General features: G+C 41.0%; 1 protein-coding gene across 3 annotated transcripts in view; it reads right to left on the reverse strand.

The window, feature by feature from the left end:
* Positions 1 to 26,124, reverse strand: part of rab6a (RAB6A, member RAS oncogene family) — an 82,890-nt gene that overhangs the window by 26,496 nt on the left and 30,270 nt on the right. For 2 of the 3 annotated variants that reach the window (XM_039744269.1, XM_039744267.1), the window contains exons 3-4: positions 24,001 to 24,054; positions 22,405 to 22,510 (exon numbers count right to left, since the gene is read on the reverse strand). In XM_039744269.1, the coding sequence (XP_039600203.1) occupies positions 22,405 to 22,510; positions 24,001 to 24,054 (160 nt within the window). Of the gene's footprint in view, positions 1 to 22,404; positions 22,511 to 22,599; positions 22,706 to 24,000; positions 24,055 to 26,124 lie in introns of all 3 variants that reach the window. The other variant, XM_039744268.1, reaches the window with a different exon arrangement.

Genomic DNA, 26,124 nt, shown 5'->3' on the forward strand with positions numbered 1-26,124 from the left:
GCGGGACATTGACTTTTTCCACCGTGTGCTTTGTTTCCGCAGTAGCTGGATTTATGAATATGCTTATCAGGCGCTTCATATTTTTGCTGCCTTTTCAATTGTGTAATTCGGTTTTGTTCAGCTCTTTGGAACTGTTGCCTTTATCTGTGCACCGCGTCAGTTCACGTGAGCCACTCGGTGTTCATGCATCGAAGGTTCCCAGCTGTGCTGGTGCCATCTCGTGCTATGTCCATGGCTGTATTTAATGTTACCTTAGTCCTGGCACTTAAAACTTTCTCTCGCAGTTTCGCTGAGTTTGTGTCAAACACCACCCTGACCATCTCATCTTCCTCTCCATAAGCACAGTCCTTCACCCGTGAATATTTACCCGTGGCAGTTTGCTATTGGATTGCCGCTGACGGACGGCCTGATATGGGCAGGCACTAAATTACAAACGCCAGCGGCAGCCTGTCTATGAACTTAATTTAAAGTGTAGGTTTACATCGTGCTTTGTTTCAGTAGCAGAACTCATGAATATGGTTGTATATGTCACTCGCTTTCGCTTCTTATTGTTTCGCTGCCTTCTCAATTATATAATGCATGTTTTCTTAAGCGCTTTTTTGAGGTCTTCCTGGTTTTCTATGTACTGCGTGATTACGTGAAGGCGTGATGATGTCACACGAAACTCCGCCCCCACGGCGTTCAAGCTCATCTCCATTACAGTAAATGGAGAAAAACTGCTTCCAGTTATGACCATTACGTGTAGAATTTCGATATAAAACCTGCCCAACTTTTGTAAGGAAGCTGTAAGGAATGAACCTGCCAAATTTCAGCCTTCCACCCACACGGGAAGTTGGAGAATTAGTGATGAGTCAGTGAGTGAGTGAGGGCTTTGCCTTTTATTAGTATAGATATATATATATATATACACTCACCTAAAGGATTATTAGGAACACAATACTAATACGGTATTTAACCCCCTTTTGCCTTCAGAACTGCCTTAATTCTACGTGGTATTGATTCAACAAGGTGCTGAAAGCATTCTTTAGAAATGTTGGCCCATATTGATAGGATAGCATCTTGCAGTTTGTAGCGGTGCCACATAGTGTTTAAATGTCAGTGCTGTGTGTGTCTCGTTTTCATTGTCCCATTGACTGCGTTGTGTGTATCAGTTAATGTTGTCCCCGTAAAGGAGGACGGATGATGGGAGGAGTTCACAATCACTTACCTGGAAAACACCTGTATATCAATTAATCAATTACTGCCGTCACGGATTATTTAAGGAGAAGAGGAGGAGACGAAAAGGGAGACCAGCACGAGGAGAGAGAAGGAGAACAACCAATAACGCATTCACGATTACAACCTGCCTGCCGTTTCATTCCATTGCGCTATCATCCAGTTTGTATTTCATTCATCCGGACTGCCTTTCAACCTGCTTACCGCTGAAGACCCCGGGGTCGAATCATCATTCGCCGCACGCCAAGGAATCACGGTGAGGTTATTCCAAACGCCGGGAAATACGAACATTACTATCGCCTTTAATCAGTACCCGTATTCAGGACATTTATTTCACGTACGGACTCAAGTTCATGATCATTCCGTTTGCCAGCCATTTGTCGTTTGTGTGGTGTGTGTCATATGTAACGTGGACAAGGGAGGGGATTTATATATATATATATTGTCGGGTTTGCTGTGGGATTGTTGGGGTGGAGGAATATTTGAGTGTACATTTGTCTTGTGGCGTGTCTTGTCCCATTTAATACATTTATTCTTGTTTCCTTTTACATTCTGCTTATTGTCTTTGCTTTTCAAACCGTCGATTGTGGGGAAAGTTAATCTGTGTAGGAGTACGGCTTGACAGGAAAAGGTTTCTCAGTCAATTATCCAGGCCACAGGTCTTGGAGGTGTAGCTGCCGGCTGGGAATAAGGGGTCGGCCGTTACATAAGTGGTGCCCTCTCTGAGGAATCTTTATTTAATTCGATCACTGTCTGCCTTTAAATTTTCCCCAAAAATATCATGTCTTTAGGGCGTGCGAGCAGGACGACACCATTGCTTCGCCTCGGTGTGATGATGGAGTAGCGGGCGCGCACGCCACGGTCAGGCGTGTTCAGCGGTGCGAGAGGTGGTGGATTCTTTGCAGTCGCTGTACCTCGAAGATCACCGTGGACCTGAAGAGGAAGGCCTGGAGGACGTCTCGCCTCTGTGGGAGGATCTGGCGCAACAAATAACCCGGCTGGAGGAGAAGATCCGCGAGGTTGCCGAAAGTGCGCTGGAGAGCGAAGCAGCCTTGCGGGCTCGCATCAGCAGCTCCCAGGAGGAAATGAAAGAATACATCAACGAGCAAGTTCAACTCCTGGGGCGGGAAATCGTGTTGTGCCTCCAGAGGCGGATCGACGCTGGCAAGATTCTCTTCAGGGGAAGTCAAAGGTGTCTCCAGAAGATAAGACCGTCGCCCGTCATTCAACGCCGTCATATCTCGGGGGAGCGCATGCCTCAATCGGCCATTTGTTCCTGGGGTGCGCCTGTCTTTTCCCAAGTTAGGGGCTCCATATAATGTCGATGATGTCCTGAACTTTGTGGAGGACAGGGAGGCGTACCTGGCCGTTAACCCTCTAACCCCGGAAGAGCTAATTGGGGTGATAGGGACATCCCTCTCGGGACGGTGCGGAGCTGGTGGCTGACGGCCAAGAAGACCATTTTCGACTGGGGATCCTTTCGTCGATCTTTCCTCGCGGCTTTTCTTCCGGAAGACTACGAGACCGAACTGGAGGACAAGCTGCGGTCCATGGTGCAACTACCTTCACAAACCATCCGGGATTTAGCCTATGAATACCGGGCTTTGTGTTTGAAGTGGCGGCGGCTATGGCTGAAGAAGAGGTGGTCCGCGTCCTTAATGCCTGTAACCAGCGGTTAGCTGGGAGTCTCAGGGGTGGTGGGATCGGTGGAGGACTTGGTGAGGGTAGGCTCCCAAGTGGAGCGGGACTGGGAAACTCAAGGCGACTGGCACAAAGTTCAGGCCAGTACACGAGAAACCCAGCCCCTAAAACCACAACGAGCCAAACCTTGCGGTCGGAAGCCGATCTCGCCATTATGCAAGCGAGCACGTCCCTTCTGATCGTCCCAGTGATGCTGCGGGGTGGCAGATGGATGCGGTGGTGGATACGGGAGCCACCATACTTTAATCCGCTCAAGCCAGTGGGAGAAGATTAGCCGACCGACAGACAAATTAACATCTGCCCGTCCGTCCGATTTGTATTGGCGGATGGGAGTGAACACAAGGCCCTGGGCAGAGTCCCCTTGAGGTACAGTGTACTCGCCACCACCTGGGATATGAATACGTATGTCCTGGAGGACCAGCACCTGTCAGTTCCGTTACTCCTTGGGCTGGATTCTCTAGCCACCATGAGGATGACCATCCATCTCAGTCCCAGGGGTATACGGTACGGGGAAGGGATATGCGAATTCATTTACAAATCCAAAGAAGATCTGGGCTCGAATTTATCGGGTTTTACGCAGCAGAGAGGGCGGCGCAAGCACCTCGGCGGCAGCCCCAGTGGAGGGACAACCTGAAGAGGTGAGGCCGGTGCTGAAGAAGTGGGCGAGGTGTGGGACGGAGAAGTTAGGAGTTGCCCGTGGGGTGACCCACATGGTCCACACCTTGGACGAAGTCCCTATAAGGCACCGAGCTTACGGGTTTCTCCACTGAAGAGGCGTCATTAAAGAACACCTCGATCGGATGCTCGCCGAGGGAATAATAGAACCATCTTCCTCCTCCTGGCGCCCCTGTGGTCCTCGTGAAGAAGTCGGATAATTCCTATCGTTTCTGTGTGGACTACAGGGGTTAACGAGAAGACGAGCCTGGACGCATATCCCATGCCCCTGGTTCATGAAATCCTGGAGTCACTGCATGGAGCTGCAGTATTTAGCACCTTAGATCTCCGCAGTGGCTATTGGCAGGTGCCGATGGGCGAGGGAGTAAAAGAAGACGGCAGTCATCACCCCTGAAGGCCTGTTCCAGTTCAATGTCATGCCTTTTGGGCTTAAAATGCTGGGGCCACTTTCCAGCGGCTCATGGAGCAGGTTCTGAGGGGGTTGATAGGCAAGATCTGCTTCGTGTACATCGATGACGTCATTGTTTACTCCCCTTCTATAAATCAACATCTCCGGATTTAGACACCATTTTCCAGCGATTTCATCAAGCGCACCTTACGCTGAACACGAAGAAGTGTACCTTCATTCAACCCCACATACGCTTCCTCGGGCACATTCTTTCATCGGAGGGTCGCTGTAGACCCCGAAGACCTTGGCCATCCGGGAGTACCCCGCCCACAGATTTGAAGTCGTTGCAACGTTTTCTTGGGTTAGTGGGGTGGTACCATAAGTTTATTCCCCGGATGGCAGATATAGCGGCTCCCTTGAACCAGCTTAGGAAAAAAGATGTCCCGTGGGAGTGGACGACAGAATGCCAGGGCGCGGTCGGCGACTAAAGAGCCACCTACAAGAGCCACCCGTTCTGGCCCAACGGATCCACAGCTCACCTTCCAGGTACAGACAGATGCCAGCAACCTGGGGCTCGGCGCCGTGCTCACTCAAAGAATTAACCAGGCTGAACATGTCATCGCGTACGCCTCACGAGTTTTGCGCGGCGCTGAGCTGAACTACTCGACAGCTGAGAAGGAGTGTTTGGCTGTCGTGTGGGCTGTGGAGAAATGGAGACATTATTTGGAGGGGGTTGAATTGAAGTGTACACCGACCATCACGCTCTGACCTGGGTGTTCAATCACCCGAAGACCTCCTCCCGTCTGACCAGGTGGGTCCTCCGCCTCCAGAATTTTACGTTCAGGGTGACTTACGGAAGGGCTGTGGTAACATCGTGCGGATGCACTATCTAGGGTATCGGAGCCGTCGGGGATGGTGTGTTTGGCAGAGGCGAAAAGATGATCCTCCCTCTGCCAAGGAGCCTTGAAGACCTAGCCCAAGCACAAGCTACCAGTCCATTCTGCCAGAACATCAGGGAAGGGCTGGAGCAACAGCGAACTGACCGGGTACACTTTGTGGACCTCCAAGGGGTCTTGTACAGGACTATTCCATCCACCCTTGGGGTCTGCAACATCAACTGGTGGTCCCGGAAGAGCTCGTCCCGACTTTCTGAAGCACTACCATGACAGTCCTTTAGGTGGTCACCTTGGAAGGACAAAAACTTTATTAAAGATTCTGGGGTTGCGTGGTGGCCGTCTGTCCGAAAGGCGTGTGCCACCACGTGAAGACGTGTGCCACCTGCCAACAACTAAAAAACCCACCTGGTAAACCGGCGGGATTACTTCAATCGACGATCGCAGATGGACCAGGAGAGACTTTGGGAGTCGACCTAATGGGGCCATTTCCTATCACCAGCTCGAGGAAGACCGTCCTGATGGTAGTAGTAGACTATTTTTGAAGTGGGTGGAGCTGTTTGCGTTAGCCGATGCAAGGGCTAACAAAATATGCTCCATCCTGAAGAATGAAATCTTCACCCGCTGGGGGGTGCCAAGAAACATCATCTCGGATCGGGTCCGCAGTTCACAAGCTCCATATTGGATGAACTTTATGCAGCCTGGGGAGTGAAGAAAAACCTCACCACCGCTTACCATCCCCAGGCCAACATGACGGAGCGAGTGAACGGACCCTGAAGAACATGATCGCCTCCTATGTGGGTGAACGCCATCAGGACTGGGATAAATGGCTCCCGAGCTCCGGTTTGCCCTGAACACGCGGTGCATGAAGCCACAGGTGAGGCGCCTGCTTTGGTTGCGCTGGGCAGACAGCTTAAGGGCCCACTCGACCGACTCCTTCCCAGCACCCCTAGTCCAGAATCCACCAGTTACAATAATTTGGTTAAGGTAGAGGGTTTACGGCGGAGAATCCAAGGGAGGTTGGTGAGTTCGACATCCAGACACGCCAAACTGTATAATGCCCGCGGAGGGAAGCGCACTTCCAGCCGGGTGATTTGGTCTGGATTAGAGCTCACCATCTCTCAGATGCCAGCAGAAAATTCTCCGCCAAGCTAGCGCCTAAATGGTTAGGTCCAGCTAAAATCATTCAACAAACAGGTCCAGTCAATTTCCAGATCCAAAGGGGTATCGGCGCTGCCTCCAAGTTAGACACCATCCATGTGGCCAACCTCAAGCCGTGCCGGCCCTCCCTTGTCCAAGGTGGGGGGGGGGAATGTAGCGGTGCCACATAGTGTTTAAATGTCAGTGCTGTGTGTGTCTCGTTTTCATTGTCCCATTGACTGCGTTGTGTGTATCAGTTAATGTTGTCCCGTAAAGGAGGACGGATGATGGGAGGAGTTCACAATCACTTACCTGGAAAACACCTGTATATCAATTAATCAATTACTGCCGTCACGGATTATTTAAGGAGAAGAGGAGGAGGCGAAAGGGAGACCAGCACGAGGAGAGAGAAGGAGAACAACCAATAACGCATTCACGATTACAACCTGCCTGCCGTTTCATTCCATTGCGCTATCATCCAGTTTGTATTTCATTCATCCGACTGCCTTTCAACCTGCTTACGCTGAAGACCCCGGGTCGAATCATCATTCGCCGCCGCCGAGGAATCACGGTGAGGTTATTCCAAACGCCGGGAAATATGAACATTACTATCGTCATTAATCAGTACCCGTATTCAGGACATTTATTTCACGTACCGGACTCAAGTTCATGATCATTCCGTTTGCCAGCCATTTGTCGTTTGTGTGGTGTGTGTCATATGTAGCGTGGACAAGGGAGGGGATTTATATATATATATATATTGTCGGGTTTGCTGTGGGATTGTTGGGGTGGAGGAATATTTGAGTGTACATTTGTCTTGTGGCGTGTCTTGTCCCATTTAATACATTTATTCTTGTTTCCTTTTACATTCTGCTTATTGTCTTTGCTTTTCAAACCGTCGATTGTGGGGAAAGTTAATCTGTGTAGGAGTACGGCTTGACAGGAAAAGGTTTCTCAGTCAATTATCCAGGCCACAGGTCTTGGAGGTGTAGCTGCCGGCTGGGAATAAGGGGTCGGCCGTTACAAGTTGATGGAGATTTGTGGGATGCACATCCAGGGCATGAAGCTCCCATTCCACCACATCTCAAAGATGCTCTATTGGGTTGAGATCTGGTGACTGTGGGGGCCATTTTAGTACAGTGAACTCATTGTCATGTTCAAGAAACCAATTTGAAAAGATTCAAGCTTTGTGACATGGTGCATTATCCTGCTGGAAGTAGCCATCAGAGGATGGGTACATGGTGGTCATGAAGGAATGGACATGGTCAGAAACAATGCTCCGGTAGCCCGTGGCATTTAAACGATGCCCAATTGGCACTAAGGGGCCTAAAGTGTGCCAAGAAAACATCCCCCACACCATTACACCACCACCACCAGCTTGCACAGTGGTAACAAGGCATGATGGAACCATGTTCTCATTTTGTTTACGCCAAATTCTGTCTCAACAGAAATCGAGACTCATCAGACCAGGCAACATTTTTCCAGTCTTCAACTGTCCAATTTTGGTGAGCTTGTGCAAATTGTAGCCTCTTTTCCTATTTGTAGTGGAGATGAGTGGTACCCGGTGGGGTCTTCTGCTGTTGTAGCCCATCCGCCTCAAGGTTGTGCGTGTTGTGGCTTCACAAATGCTTAGCTGCATACCTCGGTTGTAACGAATGGTTATTTCAGTCAAAGTTGCTATTCTATCAGCTTGAATCAGTCGGCCCATTCTCCTCTGACCTCTAGCATCAACAAGGCATTTTAGCCCACAGGACTGCCCATACTGGATGTTTTTCCCTTTTCACACCATTCTTTGTAAACCCTAGAAATGGTTGTGCGTGAAAATCCCAGTAACTGAGCAGATTGTGAAAAACTCAGACAGGCCCGTCTGGCACCAACAACCATGCCACGCTCAAAATTGCTTAAATCACCTTTCTTACCCATTCTGACATTCAGTTTGGAGTTCAGGAGATTGTCTTGACCAGGACCACACCCCTAAATGCATTGAAGCAACTGCCATGTGATTGGTTGATTAGATAATTGCATTACAGGTGTTCCTAATAATCGTTTAGGTGAGTGTGTATGTATGTGTGTGTATAAATATCTATATCTATCTATCTATATAGATAGATAGATATAGATATTTATACACACACATACACATATATATATATATATATATATATACATATATATACAGTGGTGTGAAAAACTATTTGCCCCCTTCCTGATTTCTTATTCTTTTGCATGTCTGTCACACAAAATGTTTCTGATCATCAAACAGATTTAACCATTAGTCAAATATAACACAAATAAACACAAAATGCAGTTTTTAAATAATGGTTTTATTATTTAGGGAGAAAAAAAATACAAACCTACATGGCCCTGTGTGAACAAGTAATTGCACCATTGTTAAAAAATAACCTAACTGTGGTATATAACACCCGAGTTCAATTTCGTAGCCACCCCAGACCTGATTACTGCCACACCTGTTTCAATCAAGAAATCACTTAAATAGGAGCTGCCTGACACAGAGAAGTAGACCAAAAGCACCTCAAAAGCTAGACATCATGCCAAGATCCAAAGAAATTCAGGAACAAATGAGAACAGAAGAAATTGAGATCTATCAGTCTGGTAAAGGTTATAAAGCCATTTCTAAAGCTTTGGGACTCCAGCAAACCACAGTGAGAGCCATTATCCACAAATGGCAAAAACATGGAACAGTGGTGAACCTTCCCAGGAGTGGCGGCCGACCAAAATTACCCCAAGGCGCAGAGGCGACTCATCCGAGAGGTCACAAAGACCCCAGGACAGCGTCTAGAACTGCAGGCCTCACTTGCCTCAATTAAGGTCAGTGTTCACGACTCCACCATAAGAAAGAGACTGGGCAAAAAGCGGGCTGCATGGCAGATTTTCCAAGGCATAAACCACTGTTAAGCAAAAGAACATTAGGGCTCGTCTCAATTTTGCTAAGAAACATCTCAATGATTGCCAAGACTTTTGGGAAAATACCTTGTGGACTGATGAGACAAAAGTTGAACTTTTGGAAGGCAAATGTCCCATTACATCTGGCGTAAAAGGAACACAGCATTTCAGAAAAGAACATCATACCAACAGTAAAATATGGTGGTGGTAGTGTGATGGTCTGGGGTTGTTTTGCTGCTTCAGGACCTGGAAGGCTTGCTGTGATAGATGGAACCATGAATTCTACTGTCTACCAAAAAATCCTGAAGGAGAATGTCCGGCCATCTGTTCGTCAACTCAAGCTGAAGCGATCTTGGGTGCTGCAACAGGACAATGACCCAAAACACACCAGCAAATCCACCTCTGAATGGCTGAAGAAAAACAAAATGAAGACTTTGGAGTGGCCTAGTCAAAGTCCTGACCTGAATCCAATTGAGATGCTATGGCATGACCTTAAAAAGGCGGTTCATGCTAGAAAACCCTCAAATAAAGCTGAATTAGAACAATTCTGCAAAGATGAGTGGGCCAAAATTCCTCCAGAGCGCTGTAAAAGACTCATTGCAAATTATAGCATAAGCGCTTGATTGCAGTTATTGCTGCTAAGGGTGGCCCAACCAGTTATTAGGTTCAGGGGGCAATTACTTTTTCACACAGGGCCATGTAGGTTTGGAATTTTTTTCTCCCTAAATAATAAAAACCATCATTTAAAAACTGCATTTTGTGTTTACTTGTGTTATATTTGACTAATGGTTAAATGTGTTTGATGATCAGAAACATTTTGTGTGACAAACATGCAAAAGAATAATCAGGAAGGGGGCAAATAGTTTTTCACACCACTGCAGATTCATTACACACAGAGTAATATATTTCAAGCATTTATTTCTTTTCATTTTGCTGATAATGGATTACAAGTAATGAAAACACAAGTATCTCACAAAATTAGAATATTACATAAGACCAATTAAAATTAAAATACAGAAATGTTGGCCTACTGAAAAGTATGGCCATGTACACACTCAATAGTTTGTCAGGGAAACTTTTGCATGAATTACTGCATCAATACAGCGTGGCATGGAGGCGATCTGTGTGTGGCACTGCAGAGGTGATATGGAAGCCCAGGATGCTCTGATAGCAGCCTTCAGCTAGCCCTGCTTTGTTGGTTCTGGTGTCTCTCATCTTCGTCTTGACAAGGGTTTAGGTCAGGCGAGTTTGCTAGTCAATTAAGCACAGTGATGCCGTTGCCATTAAGCCAGGTATTGGTACTTTTGTCAGTGTGGGCAGGTGCCAAGTCTTGCTGGAAAATTAAATCAGCATTTCCATTAAGATTGCCAGCAGAGGGAAGCATGAAGTGCTCTAAAACTTCCTGGTAGATGGCTGCGCTGACTTTGGATTTGATAAAACAGAGTGGACCAACACCAACAGATTACATGGCTCCCCAAATCATCACTAACTGTGGAAACTCAGCTCAAGCAACTTGGATTCTGTGCCTCACCACTCTTCCTCCAGACTCTGGGACCTTGATTTCCAAATGAAATGCAAAATATACTTTCATCTGAAAAGAGGACTTTGGACCAGTGAGCAACAGTCCAGTCCGATTTTTCCTTAGCTCAGGTAAGATAGTTGTAGCCTATGTCCCGGATACGTTTGTATGTGGGGACTCTTGAAGCACCGATTCCAGCCGTAGTCCACTCCTTGTTAATCTCCCTCAAATTCTTAAATGGACTATGCTTCACAATTCTCTCAAGGATGCGGTTATTCCTGTTGCTTGTGCACCTTTTTCCCTTCCGCACAACTTTCCATTAATATGCTTGGATACAACACTTTGAACAGCCAGCTTCTTTAGCAATGACCTTTTGTGGCTTACCGTCTTTGCCTTCTGGACAACTGTCAAGTCAGTAGTCTTCCCCATGATTGTGTGGCCTACTGAACCAGACTGAGTGACCATTTCAAGGTTAAGGACGAGGTGTATTGGATTAATTAGCTGAGCTGAGTGTAACACCATGAGTCTACAATATTGAACTTTTTCACAATATACTAATTTTTGAAAGATAATGAATTTTGGATTTTCATTAGCTAACAGCCATAATCAGCAAAATGAAAAGAAATAGACCTTTATGAATTACTGAAATAAATTAACTTTTTAATGATATTCTAATTTATTAAGATGCACCTGTATATAAACACCTTATCTGCTCAAAGACCAGCAAAAAACTCTAAACTCATTTTATAGTGCTTAACTCTACAATAAGATAATGATCCCAAACATACTGCTAAGGCAACATAAGAGTTTTTCAAAGTTAGAAAATAGAAATTCTTGAATGGTAAAACTAGTCACCCGATTCAAATTCAACTGAGCATGACTTCCATATGCTTAAGAGAAAACGTAAGGGGACAAGCCCACGAAAAAAGCAGGAGCTAAAGATATCTGCATTAGAGGCTTCACAGAACATCACCAGAGAAGATACTCAGCACCTGGTCTAGTCTATGAATGACAGAATTCAAGAAGGGCCAGAGGGCCTTTGGGGTAGGGATAGTGCACAAAAACACAGCACTTGCTGAGACCGTAAACAATCATCCTATTTAAGGGTTCTATTAGCCATCCCTTTTAATACAGGTTATTAGTACAGTTTGCATCTTTGGTAGAAAAATACAGACTGAGAATGTGCTCCTGATGCATAGCTGCCAGTGAGGATCCAGCAGAAACACAGGCATAAAAGTCAAGGGTAAGCAGAGTGAGGTGGATGCACGCTTGGCCATGTTGAAATAATGTATAATGAAAGAATATAGGCAACTGAGATTTTTTTTTCTTTTTTGTTATGATTGCCTAGTTCTCTACAGAACAGAGGCAGTAATTCACATCTGGGCATCAACATGCAGTGTCAAAAACAGCATTTGGTGACTTTCAAGGTTGAATGCATAGCCCTTGTCCCTCAAAGCTTCGGTGGAGGAAGATGAGCAGCAGAGGAATATACACATTTTGTTTTTAAAATTGTAGATTATCAAAACGATATTTCACTCTGTGCTTTTTTTCCTCCTTAAAAGGACACAGAGAGACTTTTTTGCAGAATGCAAATAATCTGAAGACACCGTTCAACACAAAATAACATTTTTGGCTTGAAAAATTGACACATTCAGTCAGTTTTAAGGGTTTTTCCATATACCTATAGACCTGTGTAAAATGATAAAAAATAATTAAAAATGTATAAAAAGCATTTCACAAAACCTTAACTAATGAATGATGGATGGCCTTATTGCTTAAAAAGGGTCACTTTCACTCCCTGTTGTTTATTGACAAAGCCTAAGATAAGACAGTTGCCTTGAGAGTATGAGGAAAATAATTTTAAGCAAACATAAATGCAAAAATAGTATAATAAACTGTGAATCCCTGCCTCTAAATGTCAGCCTTGGTATTAACAAATGTGCTACTAATGGAACTATCAAAAACCTCTTAAGACATGTTGGGTAGATGACAACTGCTCAAAGAATCCTTCAAAGGTTGCTGGATAACTTAAGAAAACAATATTAAAAACATGACCTGGAGCAATCTGGAGTGATGGTTTCAACATGCACAATATGCTACACACTAAACCAAGAACGTCTGTTTCGACAAAGTGCAAGAAACAGTCTCCCATTGTCAGAAAAACAAAAAATTACTAATCTATGTCTAAAACTATTTGGAAAAGGTTTTGTGAAATTATGAACCTAACAGAGTTCTACGGAAATGCTAAAGTACTCTAGGCTATGATTCCCTTACAGGCTAACTACAATTTTCCTTAAAGGTTACAAAATGAAGCTTATAAAGAAAAATACACCCTACCTAAAGCTAAATATAATGGATATTCCATTATGTTGGGGGCTGCTTTGATGATTCTTTTGCTGGAGACCTTAAACATACTAGGGGAATCATGAAACTGGAGAATTACCAAGGTATTTTAAAGCAGAACGTGCTCACCAGAAAAGTAGTTACGAGTTAAATATCATGGGCCCTCCAGCAAGACAGTGACCAAAAACACACATGAAAAAGCACAAAAGAATGGTTAAAAAAGACAGACTGGCCAGCAATGAGTCTGATCTAAATATGATTGAAAACCTTTGATAAAGAGCCAAACCCTGATATTAGTAAAAGGAATCACACAAATAGTCAAGAGTTAAAACAAAACTGAAGCACAGCAGAAACTACCAAATAAAAATGAAGTTTGTATTGTATAACTTTTAACATTCCAATAATATATTCTGATAATCAAAATTTGGAGCATTTCCAATTATTTCTAAAAATACTGCACATGATATACCTAAAATGCAAAGATACCAATAACACTGACCATAATATGGAATAATAGCATCTGAATACTAAGTCAATCATTAAATGTCAGCTTTTTCCTTTGCTAAAGTAATCCGCAGACAAATGACCTGCTTTCTTTTTGAGCATATGCATTTGCATTACAGACTGTAATAAGGTGCTTAAGCAAAAGCAAGCAAAATTTGAAAAAAATTTAAGGTCTGAGTACTTTCCCAACACCTGATAAATTTATTGTATTAAGTAATAAAAAGTAGCCAATCTCTCCCAGAACTTTAAGGGACTCCACCAAAACTGCTCAACATGCAGCAGTCACCTCTTACCAGTACACTTTGTCTCATATCCATTAACTAAATAACATGGACCACTTCTGTTTTCATTACTCGTGTTAGGTTCAAACTACAAACTACAAATTTTGCTTTTGTTCAAAATCAAAGTTCATAAATCAGTTCAAAAAAGTTCTCAACTATCAAGACCTTTTACTTTACAAAGTTAAGTTAGCTGCAATATTCTTCTTGAAATGGCATCTCTAAGAACTCCATCATTAAATTTAAATACTGTATGCAGTCAGATGAAGCATTCAGCCTGTCATTAAAAGTCTCTGTTTTTGCTTCTGTCTAATGTACAAATGTTGCATGCATACTTAATACAACGCATTTGTTTTTTCTTTTGTCTTGTGTCAATGTTTTAATGCATTTAAATACATGCCAACATAGATGTCCACTGCAACTTCATGGAAGCTACGCGATGCAACATTAAGATGCATGTGAGACATGACATACAAAATGAACTAATGGAGATTCAAAGTAGTCAGTAAAGCTTATTTATATATATTTAAAAAAAAAAAAAATAGTGAGTTTGTCAGGTGCCATTGAGAACTTTATTTGAAGAAAGCACTATGGTCAGATGGCTTCTTATATAATCAATGCATTTGGCATTAGATATACAAGAAGCACAAAGACCATCGCCAGTATTTCAATGGATTGATCTGGTTTCTTAATATTATGTAACATCAGGGTATTCTTGACAAATGTTTGTTAAAATTGAGACATTGAGTCTCATATAATAGTGTAACAAATCTCAAAAGTCAACAAGAAATAAGCATGACAGAAAATAAAAATCAAACTGTTTTCATTGGGCATTGCAACAACTGGATATAAACATTTAAACAATATTTAGCCAATTAGAGAAAAATTACCACTTTTGTTCTTGTGAACAAATTCCATCGATAATGCAGTTTACCACTTTATTAAATCTATCCTGAAATCTTCTTTAAAATTTTTTTTTTTTTTTTTAAAACAAAGAATGTTATTTGTCAGGTTTTTGACAAAACATTATATCCATGATATTTGTTTTCACATACATAAAAAAGGAAAAATTTAATACTTTTAAAAAACCAAATCAAATAACCTAAATTAAAATAAGGTAAAGAAAATAATAAAGAGACTATAAAGGATACATTTAATGCCAAATAAGCATTTGAGTATTCAAGGCATATACTGTTAAGAATGAATTAGGTTCTAAAACACTCGAAGCAGACAACTCAACTACTACAACACACCTCTCAATTCTCAACTGATGATGACAAAGAGCAGAAATAATCTTTACGTTATATGCAACCCCCAAACCAAATTCACTAAATTTTCTTAAGTTTAAATGACAAAAGAGAAATTGTATGTTTTGGACCTTTTGATCTTACTTGTGCCACAGAAATTAATCTTGGCCAACTGATAACCTACTGTAAATCCTTTGCGATAAAAATGATTCAGATAATACCCTTGTGGTATAGCGGGTCCACAGCGTTCTCAGTAAGGGCCAGTTTTTTTAAACAAATTATCACCGCGCTTGCGGTTTTGTGAGGGGGCGTAGTGGTTGTGGCAAGCCGCGGGGCGATCTGAGGTGTGGCATTTTCTCACCGAGTGCACAGGTGAGGAACTGCCCACATCCGTGATTTCTCCCGTGGCTAATATGCTAAAGCTGCTATGGCCCTCGCATTATAAAAAAAAGAAGTGCGAGTCGGTTGGAGTGAGACAGAAAACGAACAGGAAAGGAAAGAGAGAACGGAGGTTACAGGGAGAGAGGAAGCAGGTCGGTGCAACAGAGAGAGAGAGAGAGATAGAGAAACCCAGTGCGTGTGTGTGGAGAGCGAGCGAACGAGTGCTCGTGGGCAGCTATGAGGGCCTGGGTATTAGGCCTACACTCATGGGTTGGAGTTGTTGTTGCTCCCGCTGAGCGACCAGGTAGCGGGAGTAACCAGAGAAGGATGGCTGGCTGCGTAAGGCCGAGAAGGCTGCGGGAGTCGGGAGACTTGGGCGGTAAACTCCCTGGCATGAGCGTCCTGGTTGTCAGGGAAGCCAAGTCTCCAAGGCTGGGATGAGTGCCAGACCGAAGCCAGGGATCGGGAGGTCTCCAGTCTCATGCATGTGTTGAAGAGGGCAGCTGCAGAGAGCGTCTCGCCTGCTGCAAAGCCTAACTGGGAGAAGCAGGTGAGACGCTAACAGAAAAGATACACCAGGCTTGTCATTGTTGTGTTTTTAAAGACTGCTTCCTGTAAGACGTTTTAACCTCGTTTTTAAAGGATTGTTCTATTTATTGATTTTTACCTCCACGTTCTTTTTATGGATTATTTATTTATTTAATGAAGATTTTTTGGGACTCACTACACTTTATTTGAACACTGTTGTTGATTGTTTTTTAATAAAAGCACTGTTGCACTTTTTACCATCCCCTTGCTCAGTTATTGCCTCCACTGACTAGCTCACTCGGTAACATTATCGACGGTGTTGCGTTCAAGTGCTGCCAATCAGCAATGGGAGTGTGGAGCCAGAACCCACATTATCACAGCCCTCAGATTTGATAAACAAATTAATTCCATTGTTAAAGCCTCATTTTATCATATCTTACTGGCCTTTTACACCCTTACTCTCCTTCAAGATCACTGTGGTCAGGTTGTGATGAAACCTAGATTTAAGCTTAGAGGGGACTGTGATTTTGCAGTAGCTGCACCTAAGCTTTGGAATAATTGACCTTTTTACATTAGATCAGAACCAACTTTTACTTATTTTTTGTGCATTTATTTACACGTGTGTGTGTGTCTCTCTCTCTCTCTCTCTCTCTCTCTCTCTCTCTCTCTCTCTCTCTCTCTCTCTCTCTCTCTCTCTCTCTCTCTCTCTCTCTCTCTCTATCTATAGAGATAGAGATAGAGATAGATATAGAGATAGAGATATATATATAGATATATAGATATATATATATATATATATATAGATATATAGATATATATATATATATATATATATATATATATATATATATATATATATATATATATATATATATATATATATATATATATATATATATATATAGAGAGAGAGAGAGAGAGAGAGAGAGAGATATAGATATATATATCTATATATCTATATATATATATCTATATCTATATCTATATCTATATATATATATACACAGTGGTGTGAAAAACTATTTGCCCCCTTCCTGATTTTTTATTCTTTTGCATGTTTGTCACACAAAATGTTTCTGATCATCAAACACATTTAACCATTAGTCAAATATAACACAAGTAAACACAAAATGCAGTTTTTAAATGATGGTTTTATTATTTAGGAGAAAAAATCCAAACCTACATGGCCCTGTGTGAAAAGTAATTGCCCCTGAACCTAATAACTGGTTGGGCCACCCTTAGCAGCAATAACTGCAAACAAACGTCTGCGATAATTTGCAATGAGTCTTTTTCAGCGCTCTGGAGGAATTTTGGCCCACTCATCTTTGCAGAATTGTTCTAATTCAGCTTTATTTGAGGGTTTTCTAGCATGAACCGCCTTTTTAAGGTCATGCCATAGCATCTCAATTGGATTCAGGTCAGGACTTTGACTAGGCCACTCCAAAGTCTTCATTTTGTTTTTCTTCAGCCATTCAGAGGTGGATTTGCTGGTGTGTTTTGGGTCATTGTCCTGTTGCAGCACCCAAGATCGCTTCAGCTTGAGTTGATGAGCAGATGGCCGGACATTCTCCTTCAGGATTTTTGGTAGACAGTAGAATTCATGGTTCCATCTATCACAGCAAGCCTTCCAGGTCCTGAAGCAGCAAAACAACCCCAGACCATCACACTACCACCACCATATTTTACTGTTGGTATGATGTTCTTTTTCTGAAATGCTGTGTTCCTTTTACGCCAGATGTAACGGACATTTGCCTTCCAAAAGTTCAACTTTTGTCTCATCAGCCCACAAGGTATTTTCCCCAAAAGTCTTGGCAATCATTGAGATGTTTCTTAGCAAAATTTAGATGAGCCCTAATGTTCTTTTTGCTTAACAGTGGTTTGTGTCTTGGAAATCTGCCATGCAGGCCGTTTTGCCCAGTCTCTTTCTTATGGTGGAGTCGTGAACACTGACCTTAATTGAGGCAAGTGAGGCCTGCAGTTCTTTAGACGTTGTCCTGGGGTCTTTTGTGACCTCTCGGATGAGTCGTCTCTGTGCTCTTGGCTCTTGGGTAATTTTGGTCGGCCGGCCACTCCTGGGAAGGTTCACCACTGTTCCATGTTTTTGCCATTTGTGGATAATGGTTCTCACTGTGGTTCGCTGGAGTCGCAAAGCTTTAGAAATGGCTTTATAACCTTTACCAGACTGATAGATCTCAATTTCTTCTGTTCTCATTTGTTCCTGAATTTCTTTGGATCTTGGCATGATGTCTAGCTTTTGAGGTGCTTTTGGTCTACTTCTGTGTGTCAGGCAGCTCCTATTTAAGTGATTTCTTGATTGAAACAGGTGTGGCAGTCATCAGGCCTGGGGGTGGCTACGGAAATTGAACTCAGGTGTGATACACCAGAGTTAGGTTATTTTTTAACAAGGGGCAATTCCTTTTCACACAGGGCCATGTAGGTTTGGATTTTTTCTCCCTAAATAATAAAACCATTATTTAAAAACTGCATTTTGTGTTTACTTGTGTTATATTTGACTAATGGTTAAATGTTTTTGATGATCAGAAACATTTTGTGTGACAAACATGCAAAAGAATAAGAAATCAGGAAGGGGGCAAATAGTTTTTCACACCACTGTATGTATGTATGTATATATATATATATATATATATATATATATATATATATATATATATATATCTCAAAAGTAACGGTGCACTGCATGAATACACTTGACTTAAGCATTCATAGTTTTCATACTTTCGCTGCACATTTAGTATTCATTTGCTCAAAGGTAGACGTCACATAGTATATGTATAACAAACTCCAGGTGAATAGTTCAAATGGTTTGCGAGCTACTGATTAATTAAAATTCTGGACAAACAAACGGTAGTGTATTATAGAAGATATACATACACACACAGACACACAGTTGTGTTCAGAATAATAGCAGTATATTTCTATACATGCAAATGCATTGGAGACACTGCACATTCTCCTCCAAATCAAAACATGAAGAAAGATTATCAAATTTGTGCTATTCCTTTACAGAAAGTGAAGAAAAGGGAATATTAGGCTGTTCAGAAAAACAGTGTCTACATTCTTCTTTACAAACTCAAAACATTCACTGTATAAACTGAAAAATGTTTCAAGATTTTGCTGTCCTTTGAATCACTGAACAAATATTTAGTTGTATAACCACTGCTTAAGAGAACTGCTGCACATCTGTGTTGCATGGAGTCAACCAACGTCTTGTGCCTGTGAAGAAGTATTCCAGCCCAGAATGATTGGACTACATTCCACAATTCTTCGGCATTTCTTGGTTTTGTCTCAAAAACAGCATTTGTCACCCAACAACTTTTCTATTGGATTAAGGTCCGGGGAGTGGAGTGCCCACTCCATAATGTCATAACGACAATCTTGTTGGTCTGGAACCAAGATGTTGCTGGTGTGTTTGGGGTCGTTGTCTTGATGAAACACCCATTTCAAGGACATTTCCACTTTGGCAAAAAGACAACATGACCCCTTCAAGTATTTCAAGGTATTCAAACTGATCCATGATCCCTGGTATGCGATAAATAGGCCCAAGATCATAGTGTGAGGAACATCCCAATATCAAGATGCTTGTGCCATCATGCTTCACACTGTACTATGGCTTGAATTCAGTGTTTAGGAGTCGTCTAACAAATTGTCTGCAGCCCCTCGACCCAAAAAGAACTTGATTTCATGAGTTCACAAAATGTTGCAACATTTCTGTTTAGGCCGGTCAAAGTGTTCTATGGTAAATTATAACCCCTTCAGCACGTCTTTTTTTCAATAATGGGACTTTGCGGGGGCTTCTTGCCAATAGCTTCACTTCACATAGGCATTCTAATTGTAACAGTACTCACAGGTAACTGTAGACTTTCTTTGATCTTCCTGGAGCTGATCATTGGTGGAGTCTTTGCCTCTTTGGCTATTCTTCAATCCATTCGAATGGTGGTTTTCCGTTTTCTTCCATGTCTTTCAGGTTCTGGTTGTCATTTTAAAGCATTTGTGATTAATTTAGCAGAGCAGCATATCATTTTCTGCACTTTAATATGTTATCTCCTCTCCAATCAACTTTTTAATCAAAGTAAGCTTGTCTTCTGAACAATGTCTGGAACAACCCATTTTACTCAGAATTTCAGAGAAAAATCCGCCATAACCAGCACAGACAACATTTGCTATGTTTCTTACTTAAATAAGGGCTGTAATTGACACCTGTTTTTGCCCGGAATGAATGATCTCACTAATTGAACTCCACACTGCTATTATTTTGAACACGCCCCTTTCAATTAATGATTCAATTACACAGAATCAGCAACATGAATGTCATGACTGTTGGTTTTCTATTAGTCAATTGATCAGGTTAGTGATGTTGGACTGCTATTATATTGAACACAACTATATATATATATATATATATATATATATATATATATATATATATATATATATATATATATACACACACACACACAGTAATCCCTCGCTATATCGCGCTTCGACTTTCGCGGTTTCACTCTATCACGGATTTTAAATGTAAGCACATCTAAATATATATCACAGATTTTTCGCTGGTTCGCGGATTTCTGCAGACAATGGGTCTTTTAATTTATGCTACACGCTTCCTCAGTTTGTTTGCCCTGTTGATTTCATACAAGGGACGCTATTGGCGGAGGGCTTAGAAGCTACCCAATCAGAGCATGTATTACATATTAACTAAAACTCCTCAATGCTATAAGATATGCATCCCACGCAGAGCTTGATTGTTTGCTTGTCTCTGCCTCTCTTTCACCCTCTCTGACGTTCTCTGCGCCTGATGGAGGGGCTGTTTGCACAGAGGCTGTCTGCTTAAAAGATACTGACGCTCCTCTAAAAAAATGCCGCTTTATTGCGGTGCTCGACATATTTAAAAGCACAAAAGCACACGTATTGATTTTTTGATTGTTGCTTTAATCTCGCTCTCTCTCTCGGACGTTCTCTGCGCCTGACAGAGGAGATGCGAGTAGAGGGGCTGTTTGCACGGAAGAGGGGCTGTTTTGCCTTGAAGATACTAACGCTCCTCTAAAAAATGCCGCAGCAAACTTAAAAGCACAAGTATTGATTTTTTGATTGTTTGCTTTTCTTTGCAAGCACTCTCTCTCTCTCTCCCTCTGAAATTCTCTGCTCCTGAAGAGAAGATCAATTTGCATTCTTTTAATTGTGAGAAAGAACTGTCGTCTCTGTCTTGTCATGGAGGACAGTTTAAACTTTTGACTAAAGGGTGTTATTTCATGTCTAGAGGGCTCTAATAATGTTAACAGTGTGGGAGAGTTTATAAGGGCTTAAAATATATAAAAATAACTACACAAACATATGGTTTCTACTGATTTTGTCTATCGCGGGGGTTCTGGAAGCAACCCCGCGATCGAGGAGGGATTACTGTGTATGTGTATATGTATATATATATATATATATATATATATATGCTGTACACATACTACATTTACTGTACTATTTGATGTATTTATGGAAGCTATACAGCACTGCTCTATAAATAAAATTGCCTTGCCATTAATAGCATTCTGAAACAAAAGCGTACATTTGAACATGTTGCCTCATGTTAGATCTCATTTTTTCCAACATCTTCTTGGTCAAGAGCATGGTACTCTTGACTGATGACCTTTCAACACCATTGTTCAAAAAACTAAATTATAGCATTTATCATACATGGCAATAAATTCCTTCACATAATTGATATAGCAGATACATTATTCTTGGACAAAGCATATGGGGAGCAAAATAGAACCCTTACGTGGATGTACATTTCTCAAGGTAACACAACATTTACAAGAAAGGAATTTCCAGACCTTCTCCTTTACATGCATGTCACCACTATTTCACAGAAATCTAATTTTCTTAGCAACCAATGTAAATATTTGTGCTTTCTTTACTTAGCAAAATAATTCCTCTGAGAGTTTATATGCATTAATGCTAATACAACATAAATTAAAAGTCACTTTTTTCATACAGGAAGAGTGCATTGAGAAAAACAGTCAAAATTTTAAAACTAGTATGTTTATGAAGACAAAAACAAAACGTACTGATTATTACTTCGAGCTATCCCACTATAGTTAACAACTATTTTATGATCTAATCTGGTACAAAAATTTCAGTTGTACTTGGTGTAACTTTCTTAACATTTCCAAACTACAAAAGGAAAATTTCAGACTAGATTTGGACAATGGAATATCCTTACCGGCATAATATTTGTCACACATTACTAAAACAAGATAAGTATGAAAAAGGTTTGAAATTATTTACTGAAAAAAATTGTTTTTTAATTTCAGTCAAGCCAACTTGTAAACCAGTTATTTGTTATTCATAAAGTAAACAACAAAGTAATCAGCTTAGGCCTGAAATCATATTTTCCCAATATCATACAACTATCCTGCAACAGTAAAGACGTCTTCAAAAATGATTATAGTTGATACTCAAATACCAATTAAAAAAAGGGAACAAACACAAATAAATAAAAGCATGCGGAACACCATGCATTTCTTGATGACGACCCTTCAAATCAGTTCAAGAATCTTGACATATGCATGCAAAACAGCTACAAATGTAGGTCACCACAAAGAAAGAGAACAGAAGAATGCATGCACTTCTGAAGCAAAAATGTTAGAACTGCAAAAGGGGCCACACTCACTTGTTATATCATAGACAATAACTGCAACAGTTGAGTCACGAATGTAGCTAGGAATCAAGCTCCTGAACCGTTCCTGCCCTGCCGTATCCCATAACTGCAACCGCACCTAGCAAATCAGGCAGACAACAGCGAAAGAAAGGAAGGCAGGAATAAGAAACAGTCACCCCCAGTGATAAAAACATAAGTGATACCTACTTGTGATATCGTATACTACTACAGCTGCAGCTGAATCACGGATGTAACTGGGAATGAGGCTACGGAAGCGCTCCTGACCAGCAGTATCCCAAAGCTGCAACCTTATCTGTGGGATGGGAAAAATTATAAAGAACCAAAAGCAAACATAAAACTAAAAAAAAAGAAAACAATGGAAAAATTCTACAAAAAAAGGACAGAATATAGAAGGGCAAAACAAAAGCAGAAACAAGCAAGAAGCCGTATATATGACTGAAGGGTAAAACAGGTAAACAAGGATTCAGAAATAGAGAAAAGGAAAAATCAGAAAAGGTGAAATATATAAACAAAACCAGCTGCATGCAAGATTTTAAAAGCAAGTAAAACTGGAATCTTGCAATCAGATTTTTGCTGTACCACCAAAAAGTATTATTAATTCACTGTTTGACATTTTTCAAACCAAAGAAAATGGCATCTCCATTATGAAAGAGCTGTAGTTGATACGGAGCAGCCGGCAATAGTTCAACTCCTATTAAATCACCAAAATGAATGTAGCCTATAACACTTAAGTACAAGTATTGGACAAAAATATTTATCAGCAATAAACTAGATGCTTTTAGCAAATGAATTAAAACCTTTTTTGTATTTAATGACCAAGTGAATTAATACCAAAAAGGGTGTACAGTTTTGAAGATGGAAATAATGGACAATTAAATAAATGTAAGTAATACTAATAAAAAAAGTTTACATGTAAAAACCTAACTTGCGGCATATACATTAAAGGCATAAGTAAAACTATTAAACATTAAAATAAACAATAAAACAAATAATATCTTCGTCCAAACATACATATATAAAAGCCCGGTTATGTGAATGCATCACACAAATGGTCATTACACCTGATTTATATGTAAGAACATCTCCCTCACTCATGAGCTGTTAGGCTCTTTGCTATGCTCATTATCCTCAGACAGAGGATAATCTGAACGACTTTCACATTCATTTGCGTTTCCAGCAACATGTTAATTGAGTTAAGCTTACACTTTGTGTTCATGCGTTTATTTTAATTCTGGAAAGACAGCTCCTCTTGAGAAAGAGACTGTAGTTGTCTAAAAAATGTAAAATGAAACTGCATTCACTATCTTCTGCTTAGTCAAGTTTGGCTAACTGTTGGCTATCATATTCAACAAAATATTGATTTCCAAATGGAAAAACAGCATTTTTATGAATTTTTTAAAATGAATTATTATGGACTGACCCCGATTATAATTTAATACCATTTTTCCAAGAAGAAATTAGATCTGTAGGGGGGACCTACATGGACATTCATCAAAGAGGCATTCTCTTCTTAAAACAGACACATGATTTTAGATGATTAAGCACAAGAAAGGACTTTCTTAAGACAACCTTAAAGATGCTACTTACTGTTCTGTCTTCAAGGTACATTGTTTTCGATAAGAAATCTATTCCTATTGTTGCCTGGAAGTAGAAAATAAAAGTAAAGAAGTTTAGTAACACCAAAATATGTAGTTATGCTCATTTAACAATCAAGACACACAAGCAACAATTCTTAGTAAATAAGTTGACTGTTTTACCAGCCCATTTTATTAATAAAAAAAAGTAATCAACAGCAAACACATGACCGCTGCATTTCCTTTTTAGGATTAAAATACACCTCCTGATTTCATACTGTTCTTGGTTGATGTCTTGTGGGAAATCATGAAATAACCCGAATGTTGCAAAATTTCTGAAAGGAATGGTAACAATGAAATTGTGCAATAGGACTACTTTCTTCAAAATATTAAAAATCTGTAACACAGGGATTGCCCACTGTGTATGGTGAAATTATTATCAATAGCAAGATCATTTTCACAAGTAGTATACTTTCAGTCAATTAAACCTTTCAGACCTAAGCCCCAATAATATGCTTGGGGGACTCTAGCATTTAAGTTTAAAGTAATTACATTTCACCCAGTCATCATTTTTTTTTTTATATCTACTAATCAGTAAAATTTGCATGCTATAATCACTAGCGATCATATCTGTTGATTATTTTCCTGGAAATTCACCTTGCAGCCATCTAAGACAAACAATTTGTACCCCCAGTGTACCATGATACTCTGCAAGGCCAGCATGACATCACAGAGCTATACCAGTCACGTGCAGAACTTTCATGCATGCATAGTCTTAAGACTGTTGCCAATCTGCTTTGGCCATGCGTAATGTCACAACGCATCAGATAAGCCTTCCGCAAGCTTGGGTTAAAAAAAATAAAAGCCAGCAGTATTTTTATTTATACAAGGTGTGGCAGAAAAGTAATGAGACTGATTTTTTATTTACCAAAGTTTTTATTTTTTTCAAACATCAATGTTATCCCCTTCAAAGTAGTTCCCTTGGGCAGCTACACACCGATGGAGACGTTGTTCCCACTGTTGGTAGCAGCGCTGGAAGTCTTCAACCGGTATGGTCTTCAGCATGTCCGTTACACTCTTTTGGATGTTTTGTAAAGTCCCAAAATGAAGTCCTTGGAGGACATTTTTCAGTTTAGGAAAAAGGAAAAAGTCACACGGACTGAGGTCAGTTGAATATGGGGGCTGGGGAACCACAGGAATGCCTTTTGAGGTCAAAAATTCTGCTCAATTGTGAGGTTTTTCGGCACCATTTTGGCACAGAACTTTCGCATGTGCAAATGTTCAGTCAAAATTTGATGAACGGTAAATCTGTTCAAATTTAATTGTTCACTCAACATTCTTAATGTTAAATGACGGTCTTATCTCACAAGAGTGTTCACACGTTCGATGTTTTCATTGGTTTTCGGTTGAAGGCCTCCCTGAACGGTGTTCATCTTCAACGTGTTTTCTGCCTTCCAAAAATGATTTGAGCCAGCAAAAAACTTGAGCTCAGGATAAAGAATGTTCCCCATAGGAACACTTGCCGATTCTCCAAGCTTAACACAAAATTTAATGGCACAACGTTGCTCCAAATTCCGCTGTTCCATTTTGCGTGACGCACAACCAAAAACACAACTTCGCTAATAGCAGTCACAAAAATCACGTAGTTAACATAAGGAGTTGAAACTCGCACTGAGCTATGGGAAGGTACTGATACACGTGCTCTATCAAGGACAACAGCGCAGCGTTGCCAGATCGCTTGCAGTGTTGCCAGTCTCGTTACTTTTCTGCCACACCTCGAAAATTTACATCAGCTGACCATAATGTGAATGCTACTGAGTACTGCCCCTGGATATATAACACTGATTTCTGTGAGCTGGCAGCTCAGCACTTATGATTAATCTGCATACATACTGCAATTAGCCATGTGCTGCAGCTGATCCACAACAAGCTTTAAAGAAGCTCTCTCCCCTCCTGGAGAAAGAAAATACTTGCGACCATGTTAAATAATAACAAAATATTTATTACTGTGTACAAGATTTTCTATCTTAGTGATGGTTTTTAAAAAAAAAAAAAAAAAAACCCAGCAGTGCAAATCATTTACACATATACATGGGAAACAAAAGATGATGTTCTGGGTTCACCCCGAGCTACAACT

Source organism: Polypterus senegalus, chromosome 2 (assembly GCF_016835505.1).
Source record: "Polypterus senegalus isolate Bchr_013 chromosome 2, ASM1683550v1, whole genome shotgun sequence".
Classification (NCBI taxonomy): domain Eukaryota; kingdom Metazoa; phylum Chordata; class Cladistia; order Polypteriformes; family Polypteridae; genus Polypterus; species Polypterus senegalus.